At 46.0% G+C, this 14,946-nt stretch overlaps 1 protein-coding gene across 1 annotated transcript in view; it reads right to left on the reverse strand.

Moving 5' to 3' along the window:
• The window catches only part of METAP2 (methionyl aminopeptidase 2), a 37,106-nt gene extending 22,400 nt beyond the window's left edge, over nucleotides 1-14,706 (reverse strand). The window contains exons 1-4 of the mRNA XM_084626690.1: nucleotides 14,468-14,706; nucleotides 13,156-13,260; nucleotides 4,826-4,891; nucleotides 4,381-4,483 (exon numbers count right to left, since the gene is read on the reverse strand). Coding sequence (XP_084482816.1) covers nucleotides 4,381-4,483; nucleotides 4,826-4,891; nucleotides 13,156-13,260; nucleotides 14,468-14,624 — 431 coding nt within the window. The 5' untranslated portion in view covers nucleotides 14,625-14,706. The remainder of the gene's footprint in view (nucleotides 1-4,380; nucleotides 4,484-4,825; nucleotides 4,892-13,155; nucleotides 13,261-14,467) is intronic.
• Nucleotides 14,707-14,946: the final 240 nt, after the last annotated feature.

Raw genomic sequence — 14,946 nt, forward strand, 5'->3', positions numbered from 1 at the left:
GGAAATTTAGACTGGAAATTAGACGAAGGTTTCCAACCATCAGAGGAGTGAAGTTCTGGAAGAGCCTTCCAAGGGGAGCAGTGGGGGTAAAACACATATCTGGCTTCAAAACTAAGCTTGATAAGTTTTTGGAGGAGATGGTATGATGGGAAAGCCTAATTTTGGCAATTAATTGGTCTTTGACTATTAGCAGTAAATATGCCCAATGGCCTGTGATGGGATGGGATCTGAGATACTACATAGAATTCTTTCCTGGGTGTCTGGCTGGCGAGTCTTGCCCACATGCTCAGGGTTTAGCTCACTGCCATATTTGGGGTCGGGAAGGAATTTTCCTCAAGGGCAGATTGGCAGAGGCACTGGGGGGTTTTTGCCTTCCTCTGCAGCATGGGGCACGGGTCACTTGCTGGAGGATTCTCTGCACCTTGAAGTCTTTAAATCACGACTTGAGGACTTCAGTAGCTCAGACATAGGTTATGGGTTTGTTACAGCAGTGGGTGGGTGAGATTCTGTGGCCTGCGTTGTGCAGGAGGTCAGAGTAGATGATCATAATGGTCCCTTCTGACCTTAAAGTCTATGATTCTATGCCTGGGAGAGTGCAGGGATGGATGGGGAGATAAATGGGGACGCGTGTCACAAGAGATGGGTTGGAAGCCTCAGGCCAGACAGATGGGTAACAAGGACATGAGTGACATGGAGCCTGAGAGCCCCACATTCTTCCCTCATGTGTGCGCATGGAACTGGAGTGCCCAGCCCTCATTTCCCTTACTTCTCATGTGAGCCAGGATCTGGAGAAGTCCTGCTTCTCTGCATGGGAAGCTGAAAACAGGCCTGTTCAGCGCATGTTCCAAGCCCATGGTGCTGAGACGAAAGTGAGGAGTTGAGAATGGGCACGCTTGCTGCATATCACAAGCTCAGAAAAGAATAGGAACACCCACTGACATGAATTGCACAGTTCGCACACCTTAGAGCTATTGTTTTAGGCTTTATTCCCTTGGGGTGTTCTCATTTAACTGAGAACATATTGAGATGAATGGGCCACTTCATACATCTCTGAGCCTCCTAAGCTGCAGATGGATGTATAAAGATTCTTTCCCCTACATTAGGCCCAGATCTGGGGTAAGAATGTTCCATCTCCACTCTCCTGCCCCTTCCTGATTCCACGTGTTACAGGCATTCCTCACAGCCCCACCACTTTCCCAGTGCTCCATGGGCCCGTCAAATTTAACAGGGACATGGAGTGGCAAGGAGGAGGATGTAGCTGGTACAGGCATGAGGGGCTCAAAGCAGTGGGAATGCACATGAAGGCTCAGAACAGTGAGCAAGATGGATGAAATGTTGGAGGGATGACTCAGCAGCTGGGGGCACCTCAAAAAATCAGTTATATATGTACTCTTATTTTTGACATTTTCATCAGTAACATGGGATAGGAGAAAGGGGTAAAGAGATTTTGACAGCATGTTAATCAAATCTCCCCAATGTCACATCTTGGTATGTAAACAGCAGAGAAGAGAAATTCTTGAAAAGAAAGTAGAGTTTAGAAACACAGGCAGGAAATAAAATGAAATTCAGCATGGAAAAATTCAAAATTAATGTACGTGATAAAAAGTAATCCAAAATCAATTATTCACCCCCAATTAACATGAGAGTGGACAACAAGTTCTATGAGCCTGCAATACAACATGACACCAAAAAAAGTAATGCCATTTTATGCTGAAAGTGCCCAGGCATCACTTCAGGGGCAATAACCCCTTTCCATAATAATCTCGCAAGACCACACTATATTATGTTATATTCAGTTCTGAGAATCTCAATTGCAGGAAGAAAAACTGAAGTAGTTTCAGAGAAAAGAAAAAGAAAGCAGAGGAAAATTTAGCCTGAGTAGAGGTTAAAAAAACTACTGATGAGGCTCTACTGTACTGTGGAATAGTCTTTAAAGTGACTTAGAACATAAGAATGGCCATAATGAGTCAGACTAATGGTCCATCTAGCCCAATATCCTGTCTTCTGACAGTGGCTAGTGCCAGATGCTTCAGAGAGAATGAACAGAACAGGGCAACTATTGAGTGATCCAACCCCTGTCAGCCAGTCCCAGCTTCTGGCAGTTGGAGGTTTAGGAACACCAAGAGCATAGGGTTTTGTTTTCCACATTTTCTCTTATATCATCTAAAATTACCCAAATGTATCCAGTAGGACATAACCCAGCTCTGATAGGTAAGACTAAGATTTAGTCGTGGGCATTTTTAGCATAAGTCATGGACAGGTCATGCGAAACAAACAAAAATTCATGGCCCCATGACCTGTCCTGACCTTGTATTATAAATACCCCTGACTAAATCTTTGGTTTTCTCGGGTGCTCCGTGGGGCGCAGCTGCTGCTCTGGAGCGGGGTCTCCGGGGCACCCGCTGGTGCTGGGGGGGGTAGGGGGGACATTCGGGGTGCCTGCTGGTACTCAGCGTAGGGGCTCTGGGGCACCTGCCACCGCTGGCAGGGGACAGCCCTGCTGGCCTGGGAACACCGTACTGCTGCTGCAGCGGCGTAGGACTGCCACTGCTGCTGGTGCGGGGCAGCCCACGAACACTGCTGTTGCAGGGGGGCGGTGCAACTGGCCTCAGGGCTGCCCCAACAGCCCTGGGGTCAGTTGCACCTGTCGGCTGCAGAAGTCACAGAGGTCCCGGAAGGTCACAGAATCTGTGACAGACTCGCAGCCTTACTGATCGGTAACAGTGGGTGGGTAAATGAACTAAATGACTGCAAAGTTCCTTATCTTGTTTGATTCAGTTTGAAAGCCACACCTATTGTGTATGGGTCACTTTTTAAAATGGGAGAGTTATTTCATCTTCCATTGTTCAAGGAGTTATGTCCGTCATAGCCCTGAAAAATCAATTATCCATTCACAAATACTGCAATATTTATTGACTGTGTTCAAACAACACCTTAGAATTTCTATACAGTTCTCTGCCCTCAAAAAAGTTGTTCACTTGAGCCTGGAAAGCCACAGGAGGCAGCCCCACTGAACTTTCAAGCCTTTCACAAATCAAGAATTTTTTTTCCCTTTGTTGGGGTCAGATAATCATCCCTTGTTAAACAAAAGAAACCTAACAATTGGTAAATTTTTGCATTTAGCTGGCTAAAACATATCAAATTATTAAAATCTATATGTGGAACCAACTGAAGAGAAAATCGCTTTGAAACTATGTGGAGTTGTTTTGAGTAGGAGCACATGAGTGGAGAGGCACAGGATACTCAGTCAAAAGAATATGCTTTGTATTTTGACTTAAGACACATTTTAAAGGAAGACTATCAACCTGAAATTTAAGCAATTTCAAAAAATAAAGCTACTTTTCATTTAGGTACTGCACCTGTCCATGAGTTCCCTTACCAATGTTTGTGATTTTACAATCACATTTTATTTTCGAAACTTTCACTTCTACATTGCTGTGACAGACTCAAACAAGTGAAACTGGCTATATAAAGTACAGAAAGTAAAAAGTACTACAGGTAGTTGACAGCACTCCATAAAAGTAAACAGATACAAAAATATTTCTCTCTCAAATCTTTCAGTTACAGTAAACTTAGGCATACTTATAACATTGGCAGGCATAAAAATTAGTGTGATTTTTAAATTTAAATGCCATTTCAAAGAGATGTTGCTAGAGCCGTGAACATAAACAATGTTTTCAACAAATTTTACCTCATTTTCTGTTAGTTAACTGAGTGTGTGTGATGGTCACTTAAGTCTCATGGCATTACTTCTGCTACCTGAGCAGACAAGTTTTTTTTTTTAAACAAACAGGAAGAGGACTTGACATCAGGGCGTAAATATTCATACATTGGACACACTTTTTCCGTTAATGTTACACCTAAAAAAAAAGTCTGCTCCTAAGAAAGTCTGCGGATAGCAAGTAAAAGATTGTAAAAATCACATTATTTGTATGTGTTCAAATACTCCCCCTGCTCCTCCCACTTTCTGTGTTTTTCACCCAACTCCAGTCATCACTATGCTCCACAGCTAGCATCCTATTAAGAGGATCAAGGAAGTTCACACATGCTACTGCAGTTATTTTAGAATATTTAGGGACTCCACAAGAAAGCAAGCTACACAAATATTTGAGTAAAATATAAATTCAGTCCAATGGAGTTTAAAGGGTCTGGAGGGAGAACATTTCTGACCTGACAACCTCTGTGGAGGAACTTGTTAGATGATCCAGTAAAGAGGCATTACCATCAATTTTGTTCACAATCTGCATTAAGAATTAGTCAAGCAAAGCAGCAGGAAAATTAAGTCTTTCATTGCATATCAGAAGTTCTTTCAGATCAGATGTATTTATTTTTTAAACTTAGTTATTTTTTAAGACTTAAAAACAGAAACAAAACATTTACCCATCTTGTGTTGGTGGATATTCGCATTCTTCTCCTTTTGGAAATATGCTACTGGGAAATAGATCACATATTGGAATAGAAGGTGGATCTGTCTGCACCTTAGCTGTTGAGTAAACATTTTAAGAAGTTTTATACTGCAAGCTGTAAATTATTATCAACTGCAAGAAAAGCAAAAATAGCAAAGCATATTTAAGAGCCTCCTGCCAGAATTTTGGCTTATCCCCAGAACACCATGTACCATGATGCCCTCAAGTCATCTGACCTGGCTAATGCTCAGTGCAGCATTCAGAGGCACCAGAGAGAACTTTCAGACTGCCTTGGCCAAGGATCTACATTGTGTGCCATCCCCCATGATATTTTTAATTGGACAACCATAATAGAGTAGGATAAGTTTAAGTGAGAATATGAGAAAATTCCCTTTATTATTGTTGTAATTGACACCTACGTCCTCTCTTCTTTTTCTTTTTCTTCTTTTTCTTCCCTGTTGCTCCATCTCCTTCACCCTCTCCGTCTGTAAAAGATATGTGTTTATATATACATACAAACCCTCAAAGAGTTAAATGTAGGACAAAAATTATCATGGCACCTTACTGAGAAACTACCAGGTAAAATGGCTTAAAGAACACTCAGAAAATTGATACCTCAATTTTATACAAATTATGAGACAACCTGTATCTGACACCTGAGTTTACAGCTTGTACAAAGCAATGAAAAATCAGTTTTATACAAACTCTGTCTGAAAGTTAAACATCTGACTTCAATTAAAATGTGTACATCCCTTTTAAACTAAGCCACAAGCAAACAGAAGAATTTGAGTTTTGAACCAGGTACAACACTGCATCTGGGACCAATGCTGCTTCTACCTCAGCTGCATTGAACATGATGTTGTTCAGATTTGTTACAAGTCCCCAAATCCATAGATTCTACAAACTTTGAAGAAAGCTGAATAGGTAAGAGACAGCTAGAAGCAATCACCAACAGTTTCAGATTCCTTCCCAACTCCAGATTCAGATATAATATTTCTGAAAGTACCACTGCTGATAGCGTACCTCTGAATAGTTCCTTTATGTTGGTGGCATTTTTAAGAAGTGAATCAATGAAAAAATATGAGGAATTTGTTAGAAATAGAATACTTTCCATCCCAAATCCCATTCTCTGAATCTAGCTAACATGAGGCCTCTGCAGAAAAGGGGTTAGAAAGAATCATATCGGACAATACAGCTGGAAAGAAGTGACTACCAGTTTAGTGAACTGTTACTTTCCTTTACCAGAAAAAGAAAAACAGTGATGACAGAACTCACAAAAGTCAATGTGGTGTTCACCACATAAGTTGTGCAGAAGATATAAAAGACAGGTACCCCAGGAGTGGGACTAATATTCATGGTGCTCCTTCCTACAAATTTTCAGAGCTTGAAGAGAGAGGAGCACATGGCATCAAAGCAGCAAGAAACAACAGCTGGAGAGTGATTATAGCATGGTTTGACTCTATCCAAAAACAGTATTTACTTAACATGATGTGGCTACATCTAATAATGTTTACCTACTCCATGTGTGCAAAGATTATTTAACATTGTACAATATGTTTAGCTGAAGTGCTGATCACTCTGTACATCTATTTGCCCACACCTTCTAGATTGGGGCGGGCAAACTTTTTGGCCTGAGGGCCACATGGGGTTTTGGAAATTGTATGGAGGGCTGGTTAGGTGAGGGGGTCGTGCCCCGCCACCTGCCCGGACCCCTGCCCCATCCAACCCCCTGTTCCCGACCGCCCCCCCCGGACCCCTGCCCCATCCACAACCTCCCGCTCCCTGTACCCTGACTGCCCCCTGACCCCCGCCACCCCATCCAACCCCTCCTCTCATTCCTGACTCCCGCCCCGCCCGACCCCTGCCCCCATTCAACCTCCTGTTCCGGCCCCGACCCCTATCCACACCCCCACCCTCTGACCACCACCCTGAACTCCCCAGCCCTCTATCCAACCCCCCCCACCCCCCCGCTCCCTGCCCCCTTACTGCGCTGCCTGAAGCACCGGTGGCTGGCGGTGCTACAGCTGCACCGCCTGGCTGGAGCCGGGCCACGCCAACACCTCCACCGCGCAGCACAGAGCACCAAGTCAGGCCGGGCTCTGCAGCTGCGCTGCCCCAGGGGCTCACAGCCCCGCCGCCCAGAGCATTGCGGCGGAGCAAGGAGAGGCTGGGGGGGGGGACAGCCTCCCGGGGCAGGAGCTATGGGGCCGGGCACGAGTGTCCTGCAGGCCGTAGTTTGCCCACCTCTGTTCTAGATCCAAATACTAGCCACTCCCAACTCTCCATGTTTTAGTTACAAAAACTGATTCCAGAAGTTGTCTCAATTTCTTACAAATATAAAGTGTTGCTATTTTCGTCATATTTACTCAGAACCCCATATTTGCTCATCTATAAAAATTGACAGGGCATTCCTTGGACAAAAATTGGAATCACTAGATCTCCATGCCTTTCAAATGGCAAATGATTTATGTAAAATGGTCAATGTAATCTGAGTTGTTAAATAGATTGGTGATTTTTAGATCATTGCAGCCCTGCAATGGGTGTAGATTTTAGTCCGCAAAAGAAAGTCCAGTTTCTGCCTTAAGTATCTCGTTTTAGCATCTTTAAGGATGTCTTATAGATACATACAGCTTGTTGTTTCTGCTTTCTAATCTGTCCTGCCAGGTTCTCAATCAAAAATGTATTTAGCATTTAGGTGGTCAATCTCTCCGAAGAGCCTGTACTTATTTCTTTCAATCACAATAACTGTGTCACACTGATCTTGACCTTGAACTGTGCTTAATCCATTAACACTGAATCAGAAAAACTCGTAGCCTTGGCATATAGTTCACTAACTCACAAAGTCAGAGCATCTTCCAGGTCCCTATGCTAACCACTGCAGACACTGGCAAAATTCAAGAGGTCAGTAGCTAATCTTATTCACTTGCCAGCTAATGTCTTACCCTGCACCCGTCCACACGACAAAGCCATTTACTTCAACTTAAAGGGCTCTTAAAATCGACTTCTGTACTCATCCCCCGAAGAGGGGATTAGCGCTGAAATCGACCTTGCTGGGTCGAATTTGGGGTAGTGTGGTCGCAATTCAACGGTATTGGCCTCCGGGACCTATCCCAGAGTGCTCCATTGTGACCGCTCTGGACAGCGCTCTCAACTCAAACACACTGGCCAGGTAGACAGGAAAAGGCCCGCGAACTTTTGAAACTCATTTCCTGTTTCGCCAGCGTGGCAAGTTGCAGGTGAGTGCAGAGCTCATCAGCAGAGGTGACTATGATGGAGTCACAGAATCGCAAAAGAGTTCCAGCATGGACTGAATGGGAGGTACGGGATCTGATCGCTGTATGGGGAAATGAATCCGTGCTATCAGAACTCCGTTCCAAAAGACGAAATGGCCAAACGTTTGAAAAAAATCTCCAAGGGCATGAAGGACAGAGGCTAGAACAGGGACCTGCAGCAGTGCCGCGTGAAACTTAAGGAGCTCAGGCAAGCCTGCAAAAAACCAGAGAGGCAAACGGCCGCTCAGGGTCAGAACCCTAAACATGCCGCTTCTATGATGAGCTGCATGCCATTCTAGGGGGTGCAGACACCACTACCCCACCCCTGTGCTTTGACTCCATCAATGGATTATCATGCAACAGGGATGCGCATTTTGGGGACGAGGAAGATGAGGAGGAGGAGGCTGAAGATACCGCACAGCAAGCAAGCGGAGAAACCATTTTCCCCAAGAGCCAGGAACGGTTTCTCACCCTAGACCTGGAGCCAGTACCCCCCACGAACCCACCCAAGGCGGGCTCCCAGACCCACCAGGCGGAGAAGGGACCTCTGGGGAGTGTACCTGTGTAAATATAATACATGGTTTAAAGCAAGCGTGCTTAACAATTAATTTGCGGCCAGTACAGCTACTGGAAAAGTCTGTTAACATGTCTGGGGATGGAGCAGAAATCCTCCAGGGACATCTCCATAAAGCTCTCCTGGATGTACTCCCAAAGCCTTTGCAAAAGGTTTCTGGGGAGGGCAGCCTTATTCCGTCCTCCATGGTAGGACATACTACCATGCCAGGCCAGTAGCAAATAGTCTGGAGTCATTGCATAACAAAGCATGGCAGCGTACAGTCCCGGTGTTTGCTGGCATTCAAGCAACATCCATTCTTTATCTCTCTGTGTTATCCTCAGGAGAGTGATATCATTCATGGTCACCTGGTTGAAATAGGGTAATTTTATTAAGGGGACATTCAGAGGTGGCCGTTCCTGCTGGACTGTTTGCCTGTGGCTAAACAGAAATCTTCCCCACTGTTAACCACGCGGTGGGGGTGGGTGGGGTGGGGGGGTGAAGCAATCATCCCAGAGAATTGGGTGTGTGTGGTGGGGGGAGGAGGGGTTAGTTGGGTTTGTGCTGCACGTTAACCCGAAAACCGCAGCCCCTCCTTTTAAATTGCCAACCCATTTTAAATGGCCAACCCAACGGCTGTTTGGTATGGGAAATGAGGGTGCTGCTGTTTGAAACCATTCCCACATGTTATGAAGGTTAAAGAAGCCAAAAGACTGGCTTACCATGGCTGCCTGCAAGCTGAATTCTGTTGCCCGCCGGCCCTGCGTGTGTGATCTCTCTCACCAAACCAGCAGACCCTCAATATAAGAGGCAAAATGCAACCTTGTACCAAATGCACATGTGCTATGTAATGTTAACAGCAAGGTTCACTCGAAAAGAGTCTACCCATTGTTCTCTAAAATGTGTCTCTAACTACTACTCTCCCTTTTTTTTCCCCTCCCGCAGCTGCAAATGTTTCAACGCTCACACTACCATCGCCTTCCCAGAGGCTAGCGAAGATTAGAAGGCGAAAAAAACGCACTCGCGATGAAATGTTCTCTGAGCTCATGCAGTCCTCCCACACTGAAAGAGCCCAGCAGAACGCATGGAGGCAGACAATGTTAGAGTCCAGGAAAGCACAATATGAACAGGAGGACAGGTGGCGGGTTGAAGATAAGTGGCGGGTTGAAGATGATAGGTGGCGTCAGCTTGCTGACGGAAGGCAGGAGTCAATGCTGAGGCTACTGGAAGATCAAACTAATATGCTCCGGGGTACAGTTGAGGTGCAGGAAAGGCAGCAGGAGCACAGATCGCTGCTACAGCCCCTGTGTAACCAACCACCCTCCTCCCCAAGTTCCATAGCCTCCTCACGCAGTCTCCCAAGAAAGCGGTGTGGAGGGGGAACGGGGAGTGTCCTCTGGGCACCCAACCACTCTATCCAGAGGACTGCCCAAGCAACAGAAAGCTGGCATTCAAGTTTTAAAGTGCAGCGTGACCTTGTCCTTCCCTCCTCCTGGGCTACCCTGGCAGTTATCCCCCTATTTGTGTGATGAATGAATAAAGAATGCATGAATTTGAAGCAACAATGACTTTATTGCCTCTGCAAGCGGTGATCGAAGGGGGGAGGGGAGGATGGTTAGCTTACAGGGAAGTAGAGTGAACCAAGGGGCAGGGGGTTTCATCAAGGAGAAACAAACAGAACTTTCACACCGTAGCCTGGACAGTCATGAAAGTGGTTTTCGAAGCTTCTCTGATGCGCACCACGCCCTCCTGTACTCTAACCGCCCTGGTGTCTGGCTGCGCGTAATCAGTGGCAAGGCGATTTGCCTCAACCTCCCACCCCACCATAAATGTCTTCCCCTTACTCTCACAGATATTGTGGAGCACACAGCAAGCAGTAATAAACAATGGGAATACTGGTTTTGCTGAGGTCTAACCGAGTCAGTAAACTGTACCAGTGTGCTTTTAAATGTCCAAATGCACATTCTACCACCATTCTGCACTTGCTCAGCCTGCAGTTGAACAGCTCCTGACTACTGTCCAGGCTGCCTGTGTATGGCTTCATAAGCCATGGTATTAAGGGGTAGGCTGGGTCCCCAAGGATAACTATAGGCATTTTAACATCCCCAACGGTTGTTTACTGGTCTGGGAAGAAAGTCCCTTGCTGCAGCTGTTGAAACAGACCAGAGTTCCTCAAGATGCGAGCATCATGTACCTTTCCCAGCCATCCCACGTTGATGTCGGTGAAACGTCCCTTGTGATCCACCAGTGCTCAAAGCACCATTGAAAAGTACCCCTTTCGGTTTATGTACTCCCTGCCTTGGTGCTCCGGTGCCAAGATAGGGATATGGGTTCCATCTATCGCCCCACCACAGTTAGGGAATCCCATTGCAACAAAGCCATCCAGTATGACCTGCACATTTCCCAGAGTCAGTACCCTTGGTAGAAGCAGCTCAGTGATTGCGTTGACTACTTGGATCACAGAAGCCCCCACAGTAGATTGCCCACTCCAAATTGATTCCCGACTGACCGGTAGCTGTCTGGCGTTGCAAACTTCCACAGGGCTATCGCCACTCGCTTGTGAACTGTGAGGGCTGATCTCATCTTGGTATTCTGGTGCTTCAGGACAGAGGAAAGCAAGTCACAAAGTTCCATGAAAGTGGCCTTACGCATATGAAAGTTTCGCAGCCATTGGGAATCGTCCCAGACCTGCAACACTATGCAGTCCCACCAGTGTGTGCCTGTTTCTTGGGCCCAGAATCGGTATTCCACTGCATGAACCTGTCCCTTTACCACCATGATGTCCACACTGTCGGGGCCCATACTTTGAGAGAAGCCTGTGTCCATGTCCTCATCACTCTCCTTACTGTGCTGCCGTCACCTACTCGCCTGATTTTGCAGGTTCTGGTTCTGATTCTGCATATACTGCTGGATAATGCGCGTGGTGTTTAGAACTGTCATAACTGCCACGGTGATCTGAGCGGGCTCCATGCTTGCCGTAGTAAGGCGTCTGCACAGGTAACCCAGGAAAAAAGGCACAAAACGATTGTCTGCCGTTGCTTTCACAGAGGGAGGAAGGGGGACCAGATGACATGTACCCAGAACCACCCGTGACAATGTTTTTGCCCCTTCAGCCGTTGGGATCTCAACCCAGAATTCCAATGGGTGGCAGAGACTGCGGGAACTGTGGGATAGCTACCCACAGTGCAATGCTCCGGAAGTCGATGCTAGCCTCGGTACTGTGGACTCACTCTGCCGACTTAATGGTCTTACTTGGGAACACACACAATCGACTGTATAAAATCGATTTCTAAAAAATCGACTTCTATAAATTTGACCTAATTTCATAGTGTAGACATAGCCTCAGAAACACAATAACTATACTTTCCATTATCTCAGATGAGCTAAGCTGCAAGCCCAATTCAGAATGCAGAAGAACCGTACTGAATACTTTCCGAACCCTTCTTCCCATCCAGTGGGCAGTGTTAGGGTTACCCAACTGTGGAGATGGCCAAAAAATTGAGTATTTTTTTAAAGAAAAACGAACAGGAACAGATTTTAGGCACAGTCTCTATGCTATTTCCCACAATTACACAGATTTCAAGTGGTGTGAAAAGAATGGGTCAGGCAAAAGACACCAAAGGCAATCAAAAAATTAAAAATTCTGATACTTGTGTATATTGTAAAAGAATTTACAAGTAATTTTTACAGAAGAGAGGGAGAGCGTTATTTCAGTGAGAATAGCACTTTAAATTTAAGGTTAAGTATTGATAACTACACTGTAAAAGAGACAGAGCACAATGAAATTCAATGTACTAGTTTATCTATGAAGAAAAACACTCTCCCCGAGATAAAATATCCAAGGATTCTAATCCCCCCCCCCCAGGAATTCCTTTCACTATGAAGCATTCACTATTATTCTCACTGAATTCTGACTCAACAGCCATCATCGTAACAACATACACATTACATTAACATTAATATTCCTTTACCCCACCACCTGAAGTAAGCCATCAGAAATCCAGTTTTATCAGAACATAGTACTATGAACAGCAATTAAATGGCCTTGGATACTGTACATACATTCAGAATCAAAGGTTATTGTCTAGTACTATATGCACCAATGCAATTGTTTTTTCGTCTTTCTACTAAGTGTTTTTGGATACTAATATCCAATTTCATATGTTCTGAAACCTAAAGCTCCAGAGGTAGTTTGCCAAGAGATGAATTTAAAGATGATCACTTTAGGATATTGAGCCAACTTTAATGATAATTCAGCAGACAGGTGCTAAATGCACGGTTTTATTACAGAGAAAAATGAATTTACTAAACAGGTTAATTCTATTTGATTTTCAAACATGTAGTATGTTTATAAGATAAGGTATGTTTAAATTCAGATTAGAAACAAAAAATGATTCACAAACTACTTGTTTAGAATCTGTATTGGCAACAATCAAAAGCGTGTACCTGTACTGCAGTGTGTTTCATATTTCTTTAGTTGGGTTTCTGTGCAACAACTAGGATTACAGGTAGAATTTTCTTCAGTGACGAGAAATACACACATTTTATAATAGTGTCTTATTTATTTTAGCATCTCCTCAGACTCTTCCTCCAGCATTCCCCTATGTTATTTGTTCTATATCAGACTAAAAGATCTCTTTTGTGGTATAAATCAATAAGGATAAAAACCAGCTACAACTTTTGCTATTAGCTTGCACAATATGTTTGTCTGAAATTTAACCTCTTGCTCAAGTTACATAATGTTGCTTAACAGTGACTGAGGATAGCAAATTACTGAATATGAAGAAAGATACTGCAAATTACAATTTTGCATGAAAAAAATTACTTAAACTGGAAAAAACTAGACAGCTGTAGAAAATACAATTTCAAGCACTTCATAGACTTTCATTTTAGATGTTAAAAAAAACAAAAATATTACACTTGCCTTCATCATCATCATCTTTTTCCTTCTCCTCCAGTGTTTGTTTATCCAACTGTTTTGCTAGATCATCAAGAGCACCTTCTAATTCTCTCTCTGTTTCTTGTTGTCCTGTTTGCAAGATAAAGTGTGATTTAACACAATAAAATGGCTCTGAATTATGATATAAAAACCTAAAAAAATTATCTAAATATTTTTACCACCCTCATTATGAAGATATCAGAGCACTTCTCACCTTTTCTAAAGTAGCAAACACGTAATAACAACTCTTAGGTACTATGGTGACAGGGGCCATTATAAAAACCTGCACATAAAGGTAAGATTATCCAATAGTTCAAATAACTACAGTTCTTTTCTGTCTGTATAACTCTGCTGTCCCTAGCACCAGCCTGCTCCAGGGAGATAACACAAGTGTTATGAAAATAATGATAAACATGAAGTATCTTCATCTCCAACTTCTAGCCTGTTAAAAGAAACTCAGATTGTGATTTCCTTACACTATTTACACAGACTCACCTCAGACCTCTATGTACAATATTTGGGAGGTTAGCAGGGAAAGGCTCCCTCCTGTGGGATAAACTTTAAGGCAACAAAATTATGCTCTTTATCTCTGGCAGTAGGGGTGGATACTGCTGTGTACAAAACAGCATTCACAATCTCCTTGCAAACTGTCCCAGAAATAGGCTGGGAGCTGAAACACACAGGAACTTTCTCTCTCACACAAACATATGAGCAACCAACAGTCCCTGTGCCAATTATATGACTCTTTCCATCTTTACCACTATTTTGAGTGATCTTCAGGCACCTCACATCACCTGACTCAAAGACAAGCAACAGGAGCAGAGAGAGTGAGGGAAACAACAGCAAGGCCACAAAGATACTAGCCAGTTACGGTATCAGTCTCATCGTGGCCCACCACTGACAGACTGAACCCAGGGCAGACTTCCCCGTCCCAGTGGCAGCCACGCTCCCAGAACCCCCTCCCAGATCAAGGAGAGACTTGTCCCCCAGTCCCGCCACAGCCACACACACACACACCTCCCAACCCCCCCTCCACGGCCGCTTCTCGCACCCCACCCCCACCCACAGACGGCCCCCAAAAGCCGCTTCACGAGCCCCGGCCCCCGCCGTCCCCCGCCAAGGAGGCTTCACTCCCGAGCCCCTCCCGAGGCAGCCCCCCTGTCACACGCCGCCCCCAAGGAGGTTCGCCCCAGTCCCCCCACACTAACTCTAGCCCCTCCCCCGCCCGCCGCGGGGCCCTGCCCGGCTCCGCTCCCTGCCCGCGGGAGGGTCTCCAGGCCCCGCTCCGGCCCCCTACCCGCGGAGGCGGCTTTGCCCTTCTTCTTTTTCCGCCGCTTCTTCTTGGCGCCTTCCTCGGCGCCGGGCCCCACCGCGCCGCCCTCCGCGTCCTCGGGCTCGGGCTCCAGCGGCAGCTCCCCGTTCAGGTGCTTCGCCGCCTGCTCCGCGCCCGCCATGTTGCCGCGGCCTGACACCGACGGAGAGCCCAGCGGGACCGCCCCCCGCCACCAGCGCCGCGCTCGATGGTACAGCGCGGGGCATGCCGGGAAGGCTCGAGCCCGGCCGCCGGGCGGGGCGACGGGACGCGTGCTGCTGGGAGGGGGAGGGGGGAGGAGTCTGTGCGCGCGCCCCCTGGCAGCCTGGCCGGGCCTTGGAGCGGGGCCTGCCCCTGGCCGCCTCCGTCTCCCTGGTGTCAGCCCCGGCCCGTAGCATATCGGAGGCAGACTTGTGTGTCGACGGGGAAAGCGTTTTGACACCGTTTGCGCAGGCGCCCCTCCC

Source organism: Lepidochelys olivacea (assembly GCF_965140295.1).
Source record: "Lepidochelys olivacea isolate rLepOli2 genome assembly, chromosome: 1".
NCBI classification, from domain to species: Eukaryota; Metazoa; Chordata; order Testudines; family Cheloniidae; genus Lepidochelys; species Lepidochelys olivacea.